The sequence below is a fragment of the Dipteris shenzhenensis genome, chromosome 8 (genome assembly GCF_047967505.1).
Source record: "Dipteris shenzhenensis isolate YYH24624 ecotype China chromosome 8, Dip_SZ_1.0, whole genome shotgun sequence".
NCBI lineage: Eukaryota > Viridiplantae > Streptophyta > Polypodiopsida > Gleicheniales > Dipteridaceae > Dipteris > Dipteris shenzhenensis.
The window spans coordinates 24,519,353-24,542,358 of NC_141603.1; the positions used below are offsets into that span (position 1 = coordinate 24,519,353).

A 23,006-nucleotide genomic window follows, 5' to 3' on the forward strand; every position below is an offset into this window, starting at 1 on the left:
TATGTGTATACAGTTTCAAGAGAGAGCATGCATGGAGGCTAGATCAAGTGTTCCACAGAATGGATGAAGCAAGAGGACAATTCAATCCACGGAAGTGTCATTTGGGATGCTCCAAAGTGAAGTTATTGGGACATATAGTATCTCAAAATGGCATTGAGCTTGATCCAGAGAAGGTGAAAGCCTTTATCTTACTTCCAGCTCTCTCTACATCTGAACAGTTGCAGACTTTTGTGCAGAAAGTGAAGTATATGACAAGATTTATACATTTAGTCTCTCAGCTGTTGTATCCTTTGCCTTTTACAAGCTCAAGTGGGGGCTGTTTGCAGGTGCTTGCTTTGAATGCAAGCAATTTGGGCACATGGCTTCACAATTCCCCTCCCGAGCTCCACGGATGCCAGTGCAAGCTGAAATGGTTCAGCCTTTGAATAAGAATGCAAATGCCTCTTCTATGGTAAAAAACAAAGGGGTCAAACAGTTTTTCTATGTTCAAGACGCAAAGCCCCGGCTGTCTCACATGGTAATGCTTCTTTTCCTGTGCCTTTGTCCTCTCCACCTCAAGGGAAGGGGGAAAATTTTTTTACTGATGGATGGCAAACTCCTCGCAAAGCGATCTCCCCCAGGCGACCTTTGCCTTCTCGGACTTGGAGTGGTGCATCCTCTCATGGGAAAACACCTGTTGAAAACTCTAGTGTTGGCTTGACCTGGGCTACTGTGACTGCAAATCGGACCTTGTTTCCTGAAGAAGAAGTTGTGCACTGTTGTCCTCTCCTCAGGCTAATGCTTCATCCCAGGGCAGAGGCCCGGACATTGAGGTGGAAATGCAGACGTAGACAGCCCGTTAGTTGCTGTACATACCTGTCCCATAACTGTAAATATGATTGATCATCTGAAGTGTGTTACTCTCAATGTACAGGGAATGTGTGATGGTCGCAAATGGAAACTGGTCTGGATGTATATCAGGCAATTGTAGCCTGATATAATTGCTTTGCAAGAGCATAATCAGCATATGTATGCTGGTCAAATAGGCCATTTTGCTGGTTATGATATCTTCTATGCTGGAGAGCACTCCTTTTCTGGTGTGGCTTTATTGGTAAAGCACGACCTTCAACCTGTGGTGGCTCTCAATGATCGCCATGCTAGATGGATTATTGTTCAATGCCTTGTTCAAGGGGAAATTTTTGAATTTGCATCGGTTTATGCCCCCCAGTCTTCTCGTGATAGAGCTTTGATCTGGGCTGCCATGCATACTTATCCATGGTGACAACATGCCTTCATTTGTGGTGACTTTAATAATGCCCCTCAATCGGGTGACAACACCTCAGGCCACACTCATATGTTGGCTTCTGAAACACAGGCATAGTCTGATTTTTTGCTTCAGTTGCGCTTGGTTGATCTCTGGAAGGAATTACAGCCCATGCTTCCGGGTTATACCTTTCAGCATAATGCTCAATCTTCTTATCAGGCACGCTTGGACAGATGGTATCAGATTGATCCATAGCATTGTGATGCCTTTACTTGTCAAATTTGGGTTGATCATGCTTTCACACATTCGGATCATGCTCCTCTTTGGTTAAGGCTTTCCTTACATGAATTTCCCACTAACAGATTGCCTTGCTGAAGGCTTTTGCTGATCAATAATAGTTATCTGGAGCATGCTGACTTTAAAGCCTTGGTCTCTGATGCTATTCAGCCTCTCTCTTGTCAGATACGCATTGGTTTGGATTATGCCTGGCAGGCTTTTGTTGCTCGGATGCAAGCAGTTATTCGAGATTATGGCAAATCCTATATGCAAGCCACAAGGGAAATTGTAGCACATGCCAAATTTACATGTCAGAGTTTGACTGAGCTTGCTCATCTTCGCACTTTGTCTTCAGATGAAAGCATGCTCTTATGTCAGGCTCAATACTCTCTTCAATCTAATGATCGCAGAAAGCTTGCTAAATGGGAAACTCGATCCAGACAACGGGCATTTTTGGATAAAGGCTGCTCTTCCAAGCAATTTTTTAAGAGTTTACACTACAAAAGACAGGTTGCCAATATCTATCGGATCCGGATGCCTGATGGTTCTTGGTCAACATCTCGTTCAGAGCTTGCTGATTTATGTGTGCAGCACTTCTCCACTCATTTTGGGCATCTGGATACTCTTTCTCCTCGGGTCGTGTCTGCACGTTAGCTTCTTTTGCAGCATGTTCATTCAATTCTGTCTGATGCTCAGGCTTTGGAACTTGAACATCCCTTCACTGAAAGGGAATTGTCTGATGCACTGAGATCCTGTGGCAGATGGAAATCTCCAGGATGGGATGGTCTCACTGTTGAATTTTTTCTTGCATTCTGGGATCTTCTTAAATTCACCTTGCTGCAAATGGTAAATACAGCATGGCAAAATCAACAGATGCCTTTGTCATGGAAAAAGGGTCTTCTCAAGTTGATTCCAAAAAAACAGCTATGTGATTCACTGGGTGATTGGAGGCCAATCACACTCATGCCAGTCATTTACAAGATCATTGCCAAAATGGTGGTTGATCGGATTAAAGGTTATTTGCATGATGGGTTGCATCCCTCCCAATATGGCTTTGTTCCACATCGCCATATTACAGATAACATTGCCAATGCTTATATTGGGATTGAATATGCCAAATACACGCAGTAGGATGTTCTACTCTTGCAGGTAGATATTGCAAAAGCCTTTGACACAGCTCAATGGGATTTCATCTCGCAAACTATGCGAGCTTTGGGGTTTGGACAAAAAATGCAGCAGTTATTTACTGGCTTTACAGAGATAGCAATGCGGCTTGCATTATCTCTGGGGATATCTCTGATGAGTGGACTCTTCGTTGTTCGGTCCGCCAGGGATGCCCTCTCAGTGCTTTACTGTATGCCATTGCTACTCACCCTATGCTGCAATATATTGATCATCTTGTGGCTACAGGATCACTTCATGGCTTGGAATTGGATGCTAATCGCAACATGGTTGCTCAAGCTATGCTGATGATTCTTTCTTTACCCCGAAGAATACGCCCCATGATCTTGGTGCCTTGATGCAGGCCCTCTCTATTTATGGTTTGGCAGCTGGTCTTCATGTTAATTTTCAGAAGTCTAAGCTGCTCCCTTTGCATTCCAAAGACTGGCATAGTCTATTATGGCCCAGGGATATCATTCCACCCACTCAGTTTGTTCGTCATCTTGGTTACCCTTTGGGGTGGGAACTCACTCGCCGACAACAAACTGATGGGGTTTTGGCTAAGCTTCGGAAAAAGCTTGAGTATTGGAAACTGGCAACCTGGCCTTTGCACGTTCGTCTTCGAATAGTGCAGTCCATCCTTGTGGCATATATTCAATTTTACTTGCCATTGATCATGTTCACTAAGGCAGATCTTACATCTTTCATGTCTATCTTTATGGAACTCTTCTGGCGATCCAAACATGGCAGAAAAAGTCTCAGGCTGCTTTTGATACATCATGAAATTATCATTCCCTTTTAGTTTAGTGGTAGAGATGCTTGGATAGATGATGCTTTTCACACTTGCCACATTCTTCTATTTCCATAGTCAAACAAGAGGTTACATATGCCCATTCATGCAAGGATATATAGATTCTATGTGGATGATTGGGCACTAGACAGAGGAGGTTCAATATGAATTGCATCGGGTGTCTCCACCTCAGATTACTTTTTGGTACTTTTGTCTATCTCTGAGTTTCATTCCAGACGCTGATCGGCCAGTATCAGAATTGCAAATGCCTTATATGTAGAGGACGGTCTTATAGAGGACGTTTTATGGATTTGGGGTCTCATCTGCAAGGTGTAGTAGCATCTCCTTCTCATATGGCAACATCCCTCTTTGGTATTAGTGATTTTTATCACACTATCGCTATCACCAAAACAGCTGATATTATAAAACAGGAGAAAGGTCTTAGACAACACCTAGCAGCCCTACACAGGAAAGAGCAAAAACAACCTACTGATGCTTGGATTCATGAGCACCTTGTTGGCAAGGGCTCATCAACAAAGTTTTCTTGATTAGAGGATAGAGTATGTGGATATAGATGGGAGGGAGAGTCAATAAGGAACTTTTCTCTATGGTTGTCCCTAGACATGGTAGAGAGAGTATTTCTCAACTTATTAACTCTAATGGTGTTTTGCAAATAGATCTCGACTCCTTTTTCACATTGTCATATATTTCTATGCCTACCTTTTATCAACATATCATGACACACCATATAGAGATGATGCCAGATATAGGGTGTGGTAGCATGTTCCTGTATTGGTGAAAGCTCACATGACAGTTATGCTTGATGCTCCTTTCACCATTCAGGAATTCAGGACTGTGCACCTTTGGCCCTGCCCAACAGCAAGCACCTAGGTTCAGATGGGTTTTCACCTTCTTTCTTTATGGCTTTTTGGGATATGATTAGGGATCACTTGACCTCAGCCCTGCAAGGCATATGGGACTCTGGTACTATGCCTAACGTACTTATAGAGGGTCTCATTCATCTCATCCCTAAGGGAGGTTGCAGAAATTTTATCTCCTAATGGAGGCCCATCACTCTCTTAGGCTTCTGGATCAGTGACCAAGATACTCTGGATTGGGGAACTGTTTTTGGATTCACTTGGATCTAAGGGGTGTTTCTACGATGTATTTGGGCTGCCAAGTCAGTGTGGGCATCTCTCCATCACACGAGGAGTTTTCCCTTGTGTTGGAGAGTATCAAGAGGAAACTTCTTTTTTGGATTTCAGCTAAACTTGACCTTGCCTCTAGAGTGGTGGTGGTCAACCAGGTACTGCTGGACACGGCTTGGTTCGTATGCTCTTGTTAGTGCCACTCTAGGGACTGCATCACTCAGGATTAGATAAGGTATTTTCTTTGGAGTGTTCTAGATGGTTTGACAACAAAACACCAAAGCCAGGGTGGCTTGGAAAACCCTGATTCTTCCAATATGGGAAGGAGGCCTTAATATCAGACCTATAGAGCAGAGCTCTTTTATGTAAGATGGTGGTCAGACATCTTGTGCCATAGGCGGCAACGTTGGAAGGATTTCTTCATTCAATGCATACAATCTTGTTCTCCTTCCATAGGTGGAGATTGGTTGAAGGTGTCATCCATGATATGCTGAGCAAGATGCAAGGACCTCTTCATCCACGCGTACCTATCGTTGTAATTCATCCTGTCTTCCAAATTAATCACGTCCCCCAATTCCTGGAACATGTTAGGGAGAGCTCCCTCTTCCTCCGTTGATAGGTTTCTTGTAGGTGCCAATTTGTCCAAGTGCACAAAACATGTCGAGGCCCTGGAGATCTTCCTGTTTTGTGCAAGGCATTCTTGCAAGGGAACGGTGAAGATTTGATTGAGATCCTCCTCTTCCCCACATACTGATGAGCGTTTCCTGTGAAGGACAAATAGTAGTTGTCTGCAATCTTCATCCTGTTTTTCCACCGGGAAATATTTGAAAGAGGTGGGCCTGATGAAGCAGCTATGTAAGATGTGAATATATCATTCTCATGAAATGGTGGGCAATCCACAGATTGGGGCAAAATCCCTCCCTCAAATACCTCCTCTGATGCTGAAGTGGCTGATGGAGGATCTCCTCCGGGAGAGGCTCCCACTCCGCGGTCTCTGCTCCTGTCTCTGCCCTGTGGTGGTCGTGGTGGGGAGGCCGAAATGTGAAGTACTCCCTTAGATGACATCCCCTGAGAAAGCCTGTGGGAGTCAGGGCCCAGGGTAAGATTCAAGTCCAACACATGGTCCAACACATGGTCAGAGGCCGCTTGAACTGAGGTGATGACTGCATCGGTGAAAGTGGTGGGGAGGGAAGATGAAACAGCTGCAGTCCTTCACAACAATACACTTTTCGAGGAAGTCACTGGTACAACAATCATCTCTGGTACAACAGTCGTCGTCACTGGTACAACAGGGGGTGTACTTGGTGCAATCCCTCCCACTGAAAGTCTGGAGATCCCTGGAGAAGCCTGAACAAGTGTGACTGATGGAGATGCAAGTTCGGGCACGGGTCCTGGCGAAGTGACTGATGGAGATACAAGACATGTCACTGATGGGAAACCTATAACACCTATAACAGAATATACTGAAGAAGCTCCAGGGTAGACTGCATCAGGTTGCACTCGCCGCGAGGTGCCCTCCTAGTCGAAAGAGGAGAGGAGGCAGTTCCAGGGGAAGGGACACTGGAAGTGACAGTGAAAGAGATGGAAGAGGGGGTGACAGGAGGGGAGAGAGATGATGAAGGGAGACGACCTGTGACAATGGAAGGAGGGTTGGCCTTCCACTGGTGAAGTAAGAAGGTGAGGTGGGGCCATAAGTACATGTATATGTGCCCCGACGCTTGCGGACTGTGTTACGGAAGGCAGAGTAGAAGAGTGAGACGAAATCGTAGGGAGTGACGGAGAGAATGGAGTCCAGGGCAGAATGGATCGCCTTGGTAATGAAGAAGTGGCCCAGGGCATAGTAGAAGTGCGTGAACAAATACCTCGCTAAAAGAGCCTCTCGGCTGTGTCCCTCGAGAACTTTCTTGCACTCATGTCCTCTGCAATGAGGTTTACACGTAGACAAGAAGGACAAGAATGTGGGTGAGTCGGTGTGAGGTGGCAAAAAGGGAAGTGTGGGAAGACGGAGATATGTGGATACGAGACTAGGAGTGAACATATGACAGGAATTCAAGAATCCAAATGTGTCTGTTGCAAAGTCATAAGATTGAATAAACACAATACACATTTGGACGTCCACCTGGGGAAGTGTGACAGCATCAAACTCCATGAGAGACATGCGGGCTATCTCAGCAAGTGACAAGATGCTGGACAGCTTGAGTGTGGGATCAAGGAAAGGTTTGAAAACCACCCGAATGATCGAAAAAAATGAAGTAGGGGGTGGAAGATCGCAAGCTGTACTTTGTGGGGCCAAATCACCATCACCGGTACTGTGACCAATGTGCCCACTGGATGCCTTGGATGGTGTTTTGATTGTAGGGGGGCAGATAGTCAGAGCCTCCATGATCTGAATCAGAGGAACTCGAAAAAGGGGATAGCTCCCCATTTGATATGATAGTGATCCTATTTGAGGGAGGTCAATGTGCAGCTGCTCGAGGTTGTTTGGAAGTGCTCTGTGGTGTAGACCCGGCACCCAGGTCATCCTGGTGCATTTGCCAAGTGATGCCATGGAGGGTAGTCCAGATCCTGTTCTGTGGCATGCCCGAGCCCTATGAAAGTCAACGACTAGAGTATCTTGAGGTAATCTAGGTTTTTTTCTTTTGGCGAGGGGCATGAGCAAGCATGAACGATGGCGTCGTCTAGTGAGAAAAAGAGTGAGGAGGGGGTGTTGATGTCGAGGTCTGGAGTGGCAAAGATTCTTTAGCAGAGTTACCATTGCAGGCCCAGTTGCGTCGTATGGAGAGGAAAAGAGTGAGGAGGGGGTGTCGATGTCGAGGTCTGGAGAGGCAAAGAGGGAGGAGAAGGTGCTGATGTCGAGGTTAACAAGATAGGAGCCCGGAATCTGCTACTAGAGAATTCCTTAGTAGAGCCACGAATGCAGGCCCATGCGTCTTATGGAGAGGAAAAGAGTGAGGAGGGGGTGTCGCTGTCGAGGTAGAGTAAGAGGACGGATGTAGAGCAATAGGGAGGGAGGGGTGACGAGGGGGAAAGGGGGCGGGTACAAGAAGGGGAGAGGGGGTGACGCAGAGGGTGTAGGGAGAGGGGGGACGTAGGTAGCCTGGAGGGAAGAGAGGGCGGATGACGAGGGGGAAAGGGAGTGGGTATAAGGAGGGGAGAGGGGGTGACACAGAGGGTGTAGGGAGGAGAAGGGCGATGATGAGGGGGGTACAAGGAGGGGAGAGGGGGTGACGCAGAGGGTGTAGGGAGGAGAAGGGGGATGACGAGGGGAAAAGGGGGCGGGTACAAGGAGGGGAGAGGGGTGACGTAGGGGTTAGGGAGGAGAAGGGGGGGGAGTTGTGCAAGAGAGGGGGACGTAGGCAGAGGGAGAGGGGGAAAGGGTTGCTGGAGAGGGGGAAGGGGGGGGAGTTGCGCAGGAGAGGAGGACATAGGTAGGTAGAGGGAGAGGGGGAAAGGCTTGCGCTGGTGAGGGGGGAGGGGGGGAAGTTGCACAGGATAGGAGGGAGAGGGGGGGGGGGGGGAGTAGGCAGGTAGAGGGAGAGGGGGGAGAGGGGGTTGCGCTGGAGAGGGGGGAGGGTGGCGGGTAGAGGGAAGAGGGGGGGGGGGTGCTGTTGCGCGGGAGAGGGGGCAGGGGGAGGGTGGCGGGTAGAGGGAAGAGGGGGAAGGGGCTGTTGCGCAGGAGAGGGGGGAGGGGAGAAGGGGAGGGGGGGGGGGCTGTTGTGCAAGAGAGGGGGGAGGAGAGAGGGGGAGGGGGAACGGGGGGGTGGGGCTGTTGCGCAGGAGAGGGGGGAGGGGAGAGGGGGAGGGGGAGGGTGGTGGGTAGAGGGGAGAGGGGGGGGGGGCTGTTGCGTAGGAGAGGGGGGGAGGGGAAGGGTGGCGGGTAGAGGGGAGAGGGAGGAGAGGGGGAGGGTGGCGGGTAGAGGGGAGGGGGGGGGGGCTGTTGCGCAGGAGAAGGGGGGAGGGGGAGGGGGAGGGTGGCGGGTAGAGGGAAAGGGCGGGGGGGGGGGGGGGGGGGGGCTTGCCCTGAGGAGAGGGAGCTGCATGGAGGGGGAGAGAGCTGGCCGCCAAGGAGGGGAGGGCTGATGAGGGAGGAAGGGAGCTTGGCCGCCAAGGAGGGGAGAGCTGGGAGGAGGATAGTTGGCCGCCAAAATAGTGCTTTTGAGTGTGGTGTGTAAGGGGGTGGAGAGAACTGATGGAGGGGAGAGAGAGTGAAAAAGCAAATCCACCAAACTTAACCGTATCCACCAAAAATATCATATCCGCCAAATTTCGCATATTCGCCAATTTTAGCATATTCGCTAAATTTAGCATATTCGCCAAATTTAGCTAAGTGCTAAAAATAGGTTGGACGTACATCACCAGAATGATGGAAGATGGAAAGAGTAGGTTTTGGTAAGAGAAAGAGATGAGTGTTACCAAGGGTGAAGAGAGACAGTATTCGTAGGAGAGAGGTGGGGGAGTGACATAGGGTGGAGAGAGAAGAGAGAAGGTGTTTCTAAGAGGGAGGTAGAGGTGGTCGAGGGTGGAAAGGGAATGAGTTTGTAAGAGGGAGGTAGGGGTGGACAGAGGGTGGAAAGAGAAGGTGTTTGTAAGAGAGAGGTAGGAGTTGGACAGAGGGTGGAAAGAGAAAGGTTTTGTAAGAGAGAGGTAGGGGGTTGGACAGAGGGTGGAAAGAGAAGGGTTTTGTAAGAGAGAAGTAGGGGGTTGGACAGAGGGTGGAAAGAGAAGGGTTTTGTAAGAGAGAGGTAGGAGGTTGGACAGAGGGTGGAAAGAGAAGGGTTTTGTAAGAGAGAGGTAGGGGTTGGACAGAGGGTGGAAAGAGAAGGTGTTTGTAAGAGAGAGGTGGGGGTTGGACAAAGGGTGGAAAGAGAAGGTGTTTGTAAGAGAGAGGTGGGAGCTTGGACAAAGGGTGGAAAGAGAAGGGGTTTGTAAGAGAGAGGTAGGGGATGGACATAGGGTGGAAAGGGAAGGATTTTGTAAGAGAGAGGTAGGGGGTTGGACAGAGGGTGGAAAGAGAAGGGTTTTGTAAGAGAGAGGTAGGGGATGGACATAGGGTGGAAAGGGAAGAATTTTGTAAGAGAGAGGTAGGGGGTTGGACAGAGGGTGGAAGGAGAAGGGGTTTGTAACACAGGATGAAAAGGGGAGGCCGTAGTTAGAGAGAGAAACTGACACGGAGTGAAAAAGGGAGGCCGCATTTAAAGGGTGGTCTCATTTAGAGAGAGAAAGTGGCACGGGATGAAAAGGGGAGGTCGCACTTAGAGAGAGAAAGTGGCACGGGGTGAAAAAGGGAGGCCTCACTTAGAGAGAGAAAGTGGCACCGGGTGAAAAAGGGAGGACTCACTTAGAGAAAGAAAGTGACACTCGGGTGGAAAGAGAAGGACCCATGTAGAGAGAGAAAGTGGCACCAAGGGAGAGAGGAGGAGCCATGTAGAGAGAGAAAGTGGCACCAGGGGCAAAGAGGATGACCCTTGTAGAAAGAGAAAGTGGCACTCAGAGGGAGAAGATGTCACCAAGGAAGGAGAAGGTAAGAGTGTATATAGAAGGACTAGGAGGGTGTTTCCTCATTGATCATGGTACCTCTTGATGCGTGACCCATTCATTGGTGCAGGTAGGAGTCTGCCTTCCAAAGTGGCCAAGTACACTCCGCCACTTGGGATAAGCTTGGCAATGAAAAATGGGCATGTCCAACCACTTACAAACTTAGGTTTGTGTTTGAGAAACTTACTAGAATACAAGAGTACTAAATCTCCAACTTTGAAATTTCTTTTTCTGAGGTTCCGGTCATGCCAAGCTTTCTGTTGTTTCTGCCACACTTCTTGAGCGAAAACTACTTCACGTCGATGCTCTGCTAGTGCCTCCAAATCCCACAAGCGTTCCATTGTGCAGGCTTCAAAGTTGTCATTTTTGTCTGGAAGAACCCTATGGGTGCCAAGATGAAATTCATAAGGCATGACAGCCTCCAGTCCATAAACCAACTCGAAGGGTGAATACCCAGTACTCGCCTTGTAAAGCAGTTCGATAGGCGAATAATTTAGCTAGAAGTATGTCATCCCAATCGGCTACAGAACTTAGGCAAAGACGATGCATGATCCCCCACATTGTGCGATTTGAGCTCTCAGCTAGACCATTGGCACGTGGGTAATAGGGAGATGAAAATTTGTGAACTATTTATAGTAGGTGAGCTAGTGCAGCAATAGTGTCATTTAGGAAGTAAGACCCTCTATCACTCATCAACTCAACAGGACAGCCAAACCGAGAGATAATCTGGTCATATAGAAATGTGGCTACTACCTGGGTTGTACAGTTCTTGACTGCCTTGGCTTCGACCCATTTGGTTTCATAGTCGGTGGCAAGCAGAGCATACTTGCTCCTCCCTCGGCGTGTGGCAGGAGAGATGGGTCCAATCAAATCCAATCCCCAGCAATAGAAGGGAGGCACCCGAGTGAATGGTTTGAGAGGGAGATACTCACGCCTTGTAGGCTTGGGGCCTGCTCGTTGACATGAATCACATCTGGTCACATGAGCATGGCAGTCGCGGAAGAGCTTAGGCCACCAGAACCCCGCACGCATGATCTTCCGAGCAGTAGCATCTGAGGCCATATGCCCTCCACCTATGCCAGCGTGTGCCTCTTCAAGAATGGATTGTGTCTCGTGGGGAAGCACACACCGTCTCAAGATCTGGTCCTTCCCGACCTTGTACAATTGACCTGCAATCAACTTAAAAGGAGTGGCTTGAAGGATTTGCTTGTGTTTCTCTGTTGGAGTCAGACCTGGAGGAAAGCCACCTGTAGACAAGAGGTGTACTATGTTGGCATACCATGGTGGGAAGCAGTCCACTGCAAACAGGCATTCATCAAGTAGTGTAGTCACCCCGAACAAGTCCGCATCGGGTAATTCATCCATGATACCACTAGCTAGTTCTCTGGAATGTAACCTAGATAAGTGGTCGGCAGATTGATGCAGTCTCCTAGCCCTCACCACAATGTTGAATTCAAATTCTTGGAAAGGAAGAATCCATCTGCTTAACCGGCCACCAAGAGTAGGCTTATTCAATAAATACTTAAGAGCTTGATGATCAATGATGATCACAAACTTGTTGCCCAAGAGGTAGGGACGATACTTGCTCATGGCATAAACCATGCCGAGGCCCTCCCTTTCTGTGGTACTGTAATTGCGTTCTGCTCCATTGAGTTGTCGACTGGCGAAGTAGATGGGCAAATCAATCTTGGTATCCTGGTTAGGTTGAGCCAGTATAGCACCTACTGCCCACCCACTAGCATCCACATGGACATGAAAAATTACATCCCAATCGGGCTGCCTGAGGATGGGGGCCTTCACGAGGCGATGCTTCAGATCATCAAAGGCTAGTTATTGCTGGGTGGCCCAAACAAAAGATCGGTCTTGATGTAGGAGTTCTGTCAGTGCAACAGCAATGTCCACATAGAAACGTATGAACCTTCGGTAATATCCTACATGCCCTAAGAAGGACTTCACCTCTTTGGGTGTACGAGGGATAGGCAATGAGATGATCACCTCTACCTTTGCGGGGTCCGTAGTCATGCCCAAGCAAAAACAATATGACCAAGGAGAACACCTCGGAGTGCGAGAAAGAAACATTTGTTAGGGTTCAAACACAAGCGCACTTCTCTGCACTTATCAAAGACCCATCTCAACTTATGTAGATGATTATTTTGTATGGCCGGATCAAGATGGGAGGTCGATTCACCATAAAAAACAGAGAAGTCATCTAAAAATACCTCAAGAAACTTGCCGATATCTCCTAAAAGAGTTTGGTTACAAGTCATTGAAATGTTGCTGGGGCATTACATAATCCAAAGGGCATCATTCGGTAGGCGTATGTTCCCCATTGAGTGACAAAGGTAGTCTTGGGCTGATCCTGTTCTTTCACTCGGACTTGGTTGTACCCGCTATATCCATCCATGAATGAGTATAAAGCATGTCATGCCACTGTCTCCAACACTCTATCTGTGAAGGGAAGGGGGAACCTATCACGTCGTGTTGCAGCATTCAAACTCCGATAGTCAACACATATTCTGCTGACCCAATCAGAGTAATCCACTGGGTAGATTAATCCTGCTTGCTCCATTTTTAGTATATCTATTTGGACTGCCTTGCCATAGTTGGGATTCATGTGGTATGGACCTTTAATCATAGGGTCTGCATCCGGATATAAGTCGATGTGATGCTCCATGAAATCAGCGGGTACCCCCTTCAAATCCTTGTAGGACCAGGCAAAGACATCCACAAATTCTTTAAATAGGTTGGTGACTGCAGCTAGAAGATAGTCATGTTCCCAGACCCAAGTGGCCAACTTCAAATGCCGGGGTTGGTCCTCAGTCCCAATGTTGAGATACCGCCAGTTCCGTGCCTCATCAACAGGGGCAATGCATTGGGATGTTGAGGTACTTAGTTCACCCATTCTCAGTTCTGTATGTGCTGGAGTATCTTCAAGGGGAAAGTCCCCCTCCACTTCTCTCAACCAAGATGGAGGGTAAGTAACGGGGGGGTTCTCGGGCACTGACTAAGATGTAGAATCAGTAGATGTTGCAGATGTTGTATGCCTTCGACACCTCGGTGACTGTTTCAGCATGCCCGGGTAAGGTAAGCCTTCCATCTCATAAAAGGTTTCCGGAAGGTCTTGAACTGAGGGGTGGTCGGCTTTTGATAAGAAAAGGTCGAGCAAAGTGAGATCAGCCATGTCCTCATCTCCGTATCTTGTATGCACCTTGGGTCCCCCCAAGACCTAGAGTTGGTGGTGGTGATTCTCCTCAAGCTCAGCAATGTCTATGTCACTTTCTTCTAAATCACTATCACTATCAGTTTCTTCTTCATTAGTGTTATTGTCTTTGGTATGACCATCATTGCACTCAACAGTACCATGGTTGTATACCGTAGTACCATCATTGTACTCTGGAGTACCATTGGTGGGTTGGGCAATATCGGCCTCATATACAGTAGATTTATCAGTGTATCCTAGACCCTCCAGAGCAGCTAGAGCCAGGAGAGATACTTTTTTCAGAGTTTGGCGAGGATCTTGTTTCTTCTCTGAGTCTCCTTCAAGGTTGAGGTGGCCTTTTCAGCCTCCACCTTGGATTTTTGTTAGCTCTTTTTCAGCAGGTTTTTTTTCTCATGCATGGCATGATGTACACAAAAACATGTGACTGCTAGATGCACACATGCACCTTTGAGCAAGACCTTGGTAAAAAATATCCCAACATATCCTTTCTCAAGGATTTGCCTCCTTCTATGTCAAGGATACATCTAGTCACATAGTTTCACATGCCATCTCATGGTGGCCAAGGATATATCTATGGCTAGGATCACATGCTAGCAAGGGTGTCTAAGGGTCGAGGTTTACAAAAAATAGGATAGACCCCCCCAAATGGTTATCTCGCTTGCATGTATAAGGATTAATCTTATGCATTTGTGCGGACATAGTTTCTCATGTTTGCAAGAGGTACTATGGAGACAAACACAACACATAACCATAACATTCTTTTTGGAATACTACTCCATGCAGAGAACCTCAAAATTGACTACATGACCAAGTGATGACAAAAGTTCAAAGATGTTGGAGTTTAGAAGGCACAATTTTTGTCTTTATCTACCGTAATTTGTTCCTTCATTTGTTGATGGAGTTCTTACTTTAACCATATTTGCCTTGCCTTTCAAAGTGATTGTTTTTGCCACAATAAGTGCAAGGATTGATCCTAGAGCATCTATATCTAAGTGCTTCTTTCTTCTTCTTCTCTTTTGCTTCCACATGTGAAGCATTGGAAGAGCAACATGATGAAGGCATTTCATCCAAACATATGCATATCAATCCAAAGCAAAAAGTGCATTCCACTATGTAAAGAAGCTTTTGGAATGAAAACCCCCAAATTTAAGTTGACTTTGTCAACCATAAACAAAGCATTCTTCTAAAAAAGTACTTGTAGAAAACAGCAGCAAACTGGAGAGCTAAATTTGCAGTGATAAAGGGACCATCAAAAGGGCTTATTATGCAGAATGAAAGGTCTTATACCAAAGAAGAGCCACCGGAGAGAATTGCGCAATGTTGTGCCAAGTCACCCCGGAGAGCTGCGCTAAGTTCAAATGGTCTTTTTCTTATTTCTCCTCATTTACTAAAGAATTTGAGCTCAAAATTCATCAGGAGCTTCGTCAGTGTGTCACCCAACTTCAACTAGGAGGGCTGGTCAAAATTCTGTGTCTACAGCCCAAATTTTAAAAAATGTGCTCTAGACATAGAACGCGTTGGTACAGGCAGTAGAAGGATAATTTTGTGCCAAGCTTGGAGCCGGAGGTGCGCCCTAATGAGAAGGTTCTTCAGCTCAGAGCGATCGAAAAATGGTTGCCCAGTGAAGAGAACAAGCTCTCATAAGAATTTTCAAGAAAGAGGCAAAATGGAGAGAAGGAGGTGGAGGTGAGGAAGAAGATGATGATGTCGCAAATTAGGAGGCTAAGGAGTTTTCTAAAACCCAGAGTTTTGATACCACATGTTAGGATTCGTGGGAGAGACGAGATGCATCATGACAAGAGTTGAGAACACAAGAGAAGACCAAAATGTGTGTTCTATTGATTGTGAGAGAGAAGCCTCTCATTTATAGAGTGGGAGAGAGGGTGTCCTAGATCATATACACCTCTCTTACATCAAAGGCACTCAGCCCTACATCATAGAGACTTCCTAAATCTTTGGCACCTCCTCAAGAGGGCGCCTTGTACTGCATCACCACTTGCATCATGGTCCTAGACACCTCGTAGCACTAAGTTTGTGACTGCTAGATGCACACGTGCACCTTAGAGCAAGCCCTTGATCACAAATGTCCCAATACATCCAACGTTGTCTTTGAGACTACAGACAGACGCGAATTATTTGGAAAGGGATTGCTAGGAGAACATGTAGTTGAGTCGTGTTTCTTGGATGATGTTCCAGTACTGCCACACAGACCTGCACATGCATCAATTTATAAATCTTGGGAGATTCTGGCGAGCATATCAGCATGGCATATTTGGAGGTCCAGATGTAGAGAGACCTTGGATGGCTTCCAGGTTCATCCCACTCACACCTTGGCCAATACCTAGACATAATGCATACTTTATGGGTGCGCATGCAAGGGTCTTTGCGGGCAGCCTCCTTTGGGAGGGATGTATTCCTCAAGGAAGTGGCTCCTCTTTTTTCTCCAAATCACCTACTGGTTGAGATGGCATTTTCATCCTCAATCATGGTTGTTTCATTGCTCTATTTAGGAGTTCATTTTTTGCCCATCTATTTGACACACCAAAAGAGGCGGGCTTTTCTCTCACATAGAATGGATAAGGTGATTTGATCTTTCAGAGGAGGGGAGCCCAACCATTTCAGGGGGGATTCTCTTCGAGGTGAATCCACCTATCCCCATCACGAATCCGGGTGTCTGACGTACATACATGAAATTGCTCACAGTCTAAAATTTGTTACTCTATAAGTAATGCCAAGAGGTTTCAGATTAGTTGCAGAGGCCAGAGATATTTCAGAGCTCCTTAGCGGGACAATTTTCAGATTTCTGCTGATTTGCAAAAAGTCTTTTGGAGGAGACTTTGGAAATCCCATAGGAATAGAAAAATCACTCTATGATTTCTATTCATCGTGGGATTGCAATTAATTTGTGGAGGTCTAGGTTTGGGTGGACTCTAGGTGTCCTCGCTGTCTCTCTATGGTGGAATTAGTTCTGCATTGCTTATGGGACTGCAGATAGGCGAGGATTATCTAGAAAGAGATTGCTAGTACCTACCACCCTTTCTTCATGACCTGGGGTTCAGTTGCTTGGCTTTCGCTTTCAAGTCCTCATGTATTTTACGAGAGGCATAACTCTTCTTCTGCTTTCTCATTTTGGCAACACTTAGTTGAGTCATGCCCTCTAGATGATGTACCAACCTTACCTTTCAGAATGGTACATGCTTAGAGTGGTACATGCTTTGGTGGTTTCCTCTTGGGAGATTATGGCTAGCATTTCAGCATGGCATATTTGGAGAATCAGATGCATGAAGCCTTAGACCCACCCCTCTCATACTTTGGCCAATATTTGGACAGATACCATACATAGTTTGATGGCCACTTAGATGCGCATGTAAAGATCTTCTCGAGTGGCTTCTGCTAGGAGGGCTACATTCCATAGAGAGTGGAGAGGATCCCCTTTCTTCTCGGAGTTGTCTACAGGGTTGCAATGGCATTTTCAGCCTCAACCTTGGATTTTTTCTACCCCCTTTTGACGGGGAGTTTTTTTGGCGATCTTGAGGCCTTATTTCATGCATTGCATGTTGTATTTCCACTTGGAGCTTGCTCTCGTGGGTTTTGTTCATACTTAATAGAAGTCTTTTCTCATGAAAAAGAAAGAAAAGACTCCCTTCTCCCTTTTTGAAGTGCTATACTTCACACATATAGACATAGAACGATGTTTTTGTAAACATCGTGTATCGATAACCTTTGTACCTCATGTCATGTGATACATTGTGGGAGCTCATTGAAAATTTGGCCACAAATGACCTGATTCACATCCCTTATGGAATTTCAATAATCAACCAATTTTTGGGTAATGGTAGATTTGATGTTTTTAAATGGACCTTGAGGCAAGATTTCTTGCTTTCTCTCAAGACTCCAATTGCTTGGCATTACCCTCCATGAGTTTTTTCCTCATAAATATTTCTAGCTATCTAGAGGGTGCTTGGTTCATTGGTCATATGGCATCTAACCTTGACTGCTTTTATTGTTTCTTTCTTGTCTTTGCTTTGCCGTAGTTTACTTTGATGGTTTGTAATTGATTTTGTGCACCAAGGTACGTATGTTGAGTTTTATAGTATACTCAATAAGAAGGGTCTTTTATGGAAGAATAAGTACCTGCTGCTACAACACTTCAGAGAAATTCGTTTCTAACATAAAAACAATATCGCTGCAAGCCATAAAAGTATGGTGTTGATGTATGAAGGTATGGCGCAAGGCGCTGGATTTGACTAAAGAGCATGCACAAAGCCAATATACAGAGGTGATGCATGCTGTTACTGAACGACTTGTAAGAGCTGGACAGTACAAGGAAGCTGCACAGTTACATTTGGAAGATAACAATCACAAAGAGGTAGCCAGAAATATCAGACCATTTCCCCTGCTGCTTATGATTTGAGAGCATTGCTCACACATGTGGTTGATATGGAAAGTGTTCTTAAGATGTGTCATCCAGCATTATGCAAGATGCAGGTCCATTGATGGCAGTAAAAATTAGACCTCTACCTAATTTGGATAAAGAGATTCCTATTTGGCATGTACAAATAATACCAGGAAAATTTTAAGCCAGGGTTAAAATTTCAGGCAGCAGATGTATACATCATGGGTAATTATTGGGACGAGGCACGAACAGTTGCAGCAACAGTTGGACAGCAACACTTATCTCAGGTTTGTTTCATGGTGTGTGAATTCAAAATTTATTGAGTGGTGTATTTACTATTCAATAAATTGTGTTGATCTATTATTCTTTCTTCATTCAGCACGTTGAAATCCTTTACAAGGAGCATTTGCTAGAGAAGGGTGAAGCAGGACTGCTTGTGAACATTGGGAGTATACCCGAAGCACTTGAGATTTATGCTCAGAAAGAAGATTGGGAGAAGGTGGTTCCTTTTCCTTATTGAACCCTCGCCCACCATTCTTCCAATGAACTCTATTTTCCTCTGCTATTTTGCCTTCAATTTTCAAGTGTGCCAAAGAGCAGGCTTACAATAGCCTAGGTGATATCGTAAAGCAGGTTCTAGCAGAAAATTCTAATTCAAGTAGTAACATCATCTAGACGTTTATTATGACATATTATAGAATTAGTTTTCACATGTCATGTCAAAATGTGAAAAAAGCTGCCTGTAGAAAAAGGTGCATTGTTATTGATTATCTTCGCCAAGTTTTCTTGTTTCCAGGTGCATGAGCTTTCAGGACTCTTGGGACCCGAAGCAGAAAGGGATTTTTCTTTTCGTCATGCAGCACATTGCTTGCAAAATTCCAAGGTTCTTTAATTTTCCCTGAAGTCTCAGAAGGTGAAATCGTAAAAAATAGATTGTAAGCTTTATTGTTTACAGGTAAGAACATGAGTATATAAATTCTCAGAAGTCTTAGCCCTTACTTGGGCCCTCAGGGTCCCCACTTCTCAGACAAGGACACAAGTACAGAAATTCTCAGAAGTCCCAGTCCCCGCTTGGGCTCTCATGGTCTGGTGAGCTCACTGCAAGAGAGTAGAAAGCCAAAAGAAAAGAGTGATTTTTCTATTCCTGAGGGATTTTCATAGTCTCTTCCAAAAGGATTTCTATAGACCAGCAGAGATCTGAAAATTCTCCCAATGACGAGCTCTCGTGGGCTTCCAGCCTTTGAAGAAATGGTATATGGATAGAGATGGATCAGCAAATACTCTATGGTTTCTATCTTTCCATAGAGTCCAAAGCACACCAAAGTAAAAAAAAGATCCAAATCCGTGCCCATGAGGGTGGATTCCAAATAGCCAGAACTGCTTGCCAAAGCAAGCACTAGAAACATGCATGTAGTAGTTGTTGAAAATGTAAAATATCACGGGTCTCAGGGCAATGCCAAAAGAGGTGACCCATGGATTCTCTTAGAGCTAGACATCCACAAGAGCAATAGGTCCCCATGATGTTGAGAAATTCGATTCAGTATTAGTGACGGCTTTGTCTGCAAAAAATTAACATAACCTTCTCTGATAATTTAGGTGAATTTCTCGAAGCTTTCTTCTTCTGGAATCTTCTAACAGCCTCTCCTGCTTCTCTATATGTGAACGCTCCCTCAGTCCCTCTATCTTCCATCCCCATCTTCTCACTCTCGCCAGCAATTCTCCTCTCCTTCCTTCTCTGGATGCAAATGACCTGATTGAAAGGCGATTATAAGAGGGGAGTGCATGGAATTGGAATGGTGGGAGAGAGGGAAGAAAGTGGAGGAGATGGCTAGGCAGGTGGCAGAAGAGAGGGGAGGGCATGGAAGTGGAATTGTGGGAGAGAGGGAAGAAAGTGGAGGAGATGGCTAGGCAGGTGGCACAAGAGAGGTAAGAGAGGTAGGGAAGAGAGTGAAGGCTGAGCTAGGGGTGAGGGGAGGGAGAGAGGGAAAAGAAGGGGAGCAGAGGGGGGAGGGGAGGGAGATGGCAAGGCGGACGCAAGGCGAGAGGAGGCGGATGGCAGTAGAGCGGGATGCAAAGTTAATTTGGCAATACGAGAGGTTCTGTTCTCTGCCTTCAGGCGCCCTTTTGCACTCATGGTGATGAGGCTGAGTGCCCTGTTCCTCACTATCTTACTTGCTCTGGCAGGAGACATTACATGAATTTTCTTCAAAAAATTACAAAAGTTTCCAATTGATTCCGGTTCAAAGTGGTGTGTCATTTGATAGCTTTGGATTTTTTAATTCGAAGGAGCCATTTAGGGAATAATAGCCACGATAGTCCCCAAGATGTTGAGAAATTTTCGTTAGTATTAGTGACGGCTTTGTCTGCGAAAAATTAACATAACCTTCTTTGACAAATTGAGGCGCCCTTCTCGAAGCTACCTCCTTCTGGAAGCTTCTAACCGCCTCTCCTGCTTCTATATATATGAACATTACCTAAGTCCCTCTGCCTTCCATCCCCATCTTCTCACTCATGCTAACGATCCTTTCCTCCCTCCTCCTCTGGATGCAAATGGCCTGATTGAGAGACAATCTTGAGAGGGAAGGGCACGGATGTGGGAGAGAGGGGAGAAAGTGGAGGAGATGGTGAGGCAGGTTGTAGAAGAGAGGGAAGATGTCACACTATAATCCAATGCAGTCTTGTGGTGCAAAGCCCATTCGGGCAGACATGCTTGGGGTATTCTCTATTCGCACCTTCGTGAAGGCAGCCGGAATTATAAACAGCTTCTCTATATCTTCCAATGATCAAGCGAGTGACGTAATCAGCTTTGACTTTCTACGGAACTATCCCAACATAGTACTCACTAGTTATGCCACCAATGGGAACTCCCGCAAAAATCAACAACCCAATACCCACCAAGAGCCTCAAGCTTGAACGGGGTGTCATGTATGTGGTGGGTGGAGGTTGTTTCAAGGCGTGGATCAAGCCAATTAAGTGAAAGACGACCAGTTGTGGGGATTGTGAGAGCTATCACTTTGGAATGCAGTTGTCCATGTAATGTCTTCAAGAGTTTTGAATGCAAAGCAGCTGATTCGAACATAAAGGCCAAGCAATCAAACAAGGGTGACACCATTGAATAAAAAGGGTTTGAGTAGATGTCCACGCCACTAAGCAATGTAGGCTCAATCGCAGAGACTATAATAAAGGTCAAAATCGATGGTGTGGTTGAGTTTCAAGGGTTAGAGTAGACCATGCACATAAACAAACCAAACAAAGTGGCAAGTGGAACACCATTGCGACCTAAGGGACACATGGTCTCAAAAGAGTGTTGAAAGGAAGTCCAAAGCATCAAAGTTATTTCAAATTGACACACTAATGTAGAGTTTTGACTAGAAGAGCAAAGGTTTAATATAGAGAAGTAGCAATCGATTCAAGTAAAGGTCAGGTGGAGGTATCTGAGGCAACAACAGTAATTGCGTCATGGAGGGAGTCTAAACATTTATGGAAGTCAAAATGCTATGTGATGTAAGCACCACTCTGCATCAATTGTTGATCCTAAAGCCATGGGGGGAGGCTCTAAACAAGGTAATGAGGCTGGTAGATAAGGAGTCAATGTGGCTGGTAGATGAGCAAGGGAGAAGACCTATGGGAAGAGTTCAATTTTCTGGACTTGAAATCCACAAGTGGCTCCATCAATGACAATTGATCCAAACTTGAAGAGAACGGCTGCTTTATCAACACACAACAACGACAATTGAGCCAAACTCAAAGAGAAGGGCTGCTTGCAAGCAAGCTGAATTTCTAAGGGAATTGTAAAGCCAAAAAATACATAATCTTCATCAACCATTTGAGAAAACTTCCACGCTTAGCAATCGACAAGGTGCTCCTGAATCCAAGCATTCTTTTTTCTCTACCCTCTGTAGGGCTGCTAACTGCCAATGGAGTCCCAACTCCTGTCTAATAATCTCATATCTCTAAGTGGTAGCGACAGTATGATAAAAAATCACTAACACCAGATAGGGCTACTGCCACATGTGAAGGGGATGACACTCCACCTTGCAAATGAGGTACCTAGATCTGCAAAACATATTCTGTGAGGCCCTCCTCTGCATACAATGCATCTGGAATCCTGATACTACCAGTGCGGTGCCATGAGGCTTAGAAATCATGAAACCACCATAAAGTGATTAGAGGTGGAAACTCTAGTGCAATGCATACCGGGCCTCTCTCTCTAATGCCCAATCATCAACATACCATCTATCAATCCGTGCATGGATAGGCATTTGCAACCTCTTGGGTCAAGAATTGGACAAAATGAGGTAGAGTATGAAAGGCATTATCTGTCCAGGCGTCTCCGCCACTACAGAGGAATAATAAGGCATCTCAAGTTGTCTCTCCAAAGAGTGAATGCCACCTTCTCTTCCTTCCTTTTTATCTGAAGGAAACTCCACCATATTGAAGTACCCTCCAATAATCCACGAGTCTACAATGGGGACCAAGAAGAGAAGTTCCTTTCAGAAAAGGACACATTCCCCTCTATTATTGGAGGAATATAGGTTCAGGAGGCCAACGTTACACCCCCCAATCAACAAAAGGATCCACTATGCTCAAGAAGATATGATGATACCGTGTCCACAAGGGAAAGAAAGGAATCTAAAACAAAAATGCATGTTCCCCCCTAGTTCCCAAAGCAGGGGACCAAAAAGTATGACCTGAAAGCACTTTACCTGACTTTGAGCAATCTTTGGCATCTAGTTTGTGGTCCCCGAATAAAAGAGAATGTCCATGGATCCTCTAGTAACATCTAGATGAAGCTGATTGGAATGAGTTGCCTACGGCAGCGATGTGGTACACCACCCAGGCCCTAGATATTTCAGCTAACAATTCTCATTGGCGGGAGGAAGTAGTGTGGAAAACGTTACCCGAATTGCTGGCAAGAACAACTCCCTCTTGTATGATAGATCTCCTGGAGTAATGTAGTGGAGGGAAAGGTAGAGGAGAAAGAGTCCCCACTCCTATAGGAGATGATGTTTTGTGCATAGGAACCCCAAATACCATGCCATCAAATGTAGAGAGATTACATACTCTGTCTCTCCGAAATCAGCCAATGGAGACGAAGAGTTCCTTTGAGCCAAACATGGCTCTGCAATGTGTAAATCTCTGCTTGTAGAAGAGGTGATGAGGCAGGAGATACCTCCTTCCCTCAATCCATTGATGAAGACTGGAGAGGTAAGGTGGAAGGGGGTTGCTCAGATGGA

General features: G+C 45.9%; 1 protein-coding gene across 1 annotated transcript in view; it reads left to right on the forward strand.

Annotated features, from left to right (window-relative positions):
• LOC147899315 (intraflagellar transport protein 172-like) overlaps positions 1–23,006 on the forward strand; it is a 440,631-nt gene that overhangs the window by 340,842 nt on the left and 76,783 nt on the right. The window contains exons 36-39 of the mRNA XM_087377692.1: positions 17,596–17,742; positions 17,973–18,056; positions 18,149–18,268; positions 18,566–18,652. Coding sequence (XP_087233818.1) covers positions 17,596–17,742; positions 17,973–18,056; positions 18,149–18,268; positions 18,566–18,652 — 438 coding nt within the window. The remainder of the gene's footprint in view (positions 1–17,595; positions 17,743–17,972; positions 18,057–18,148; positions 18,269–18,565; positions 18,653–23,006) is intronic.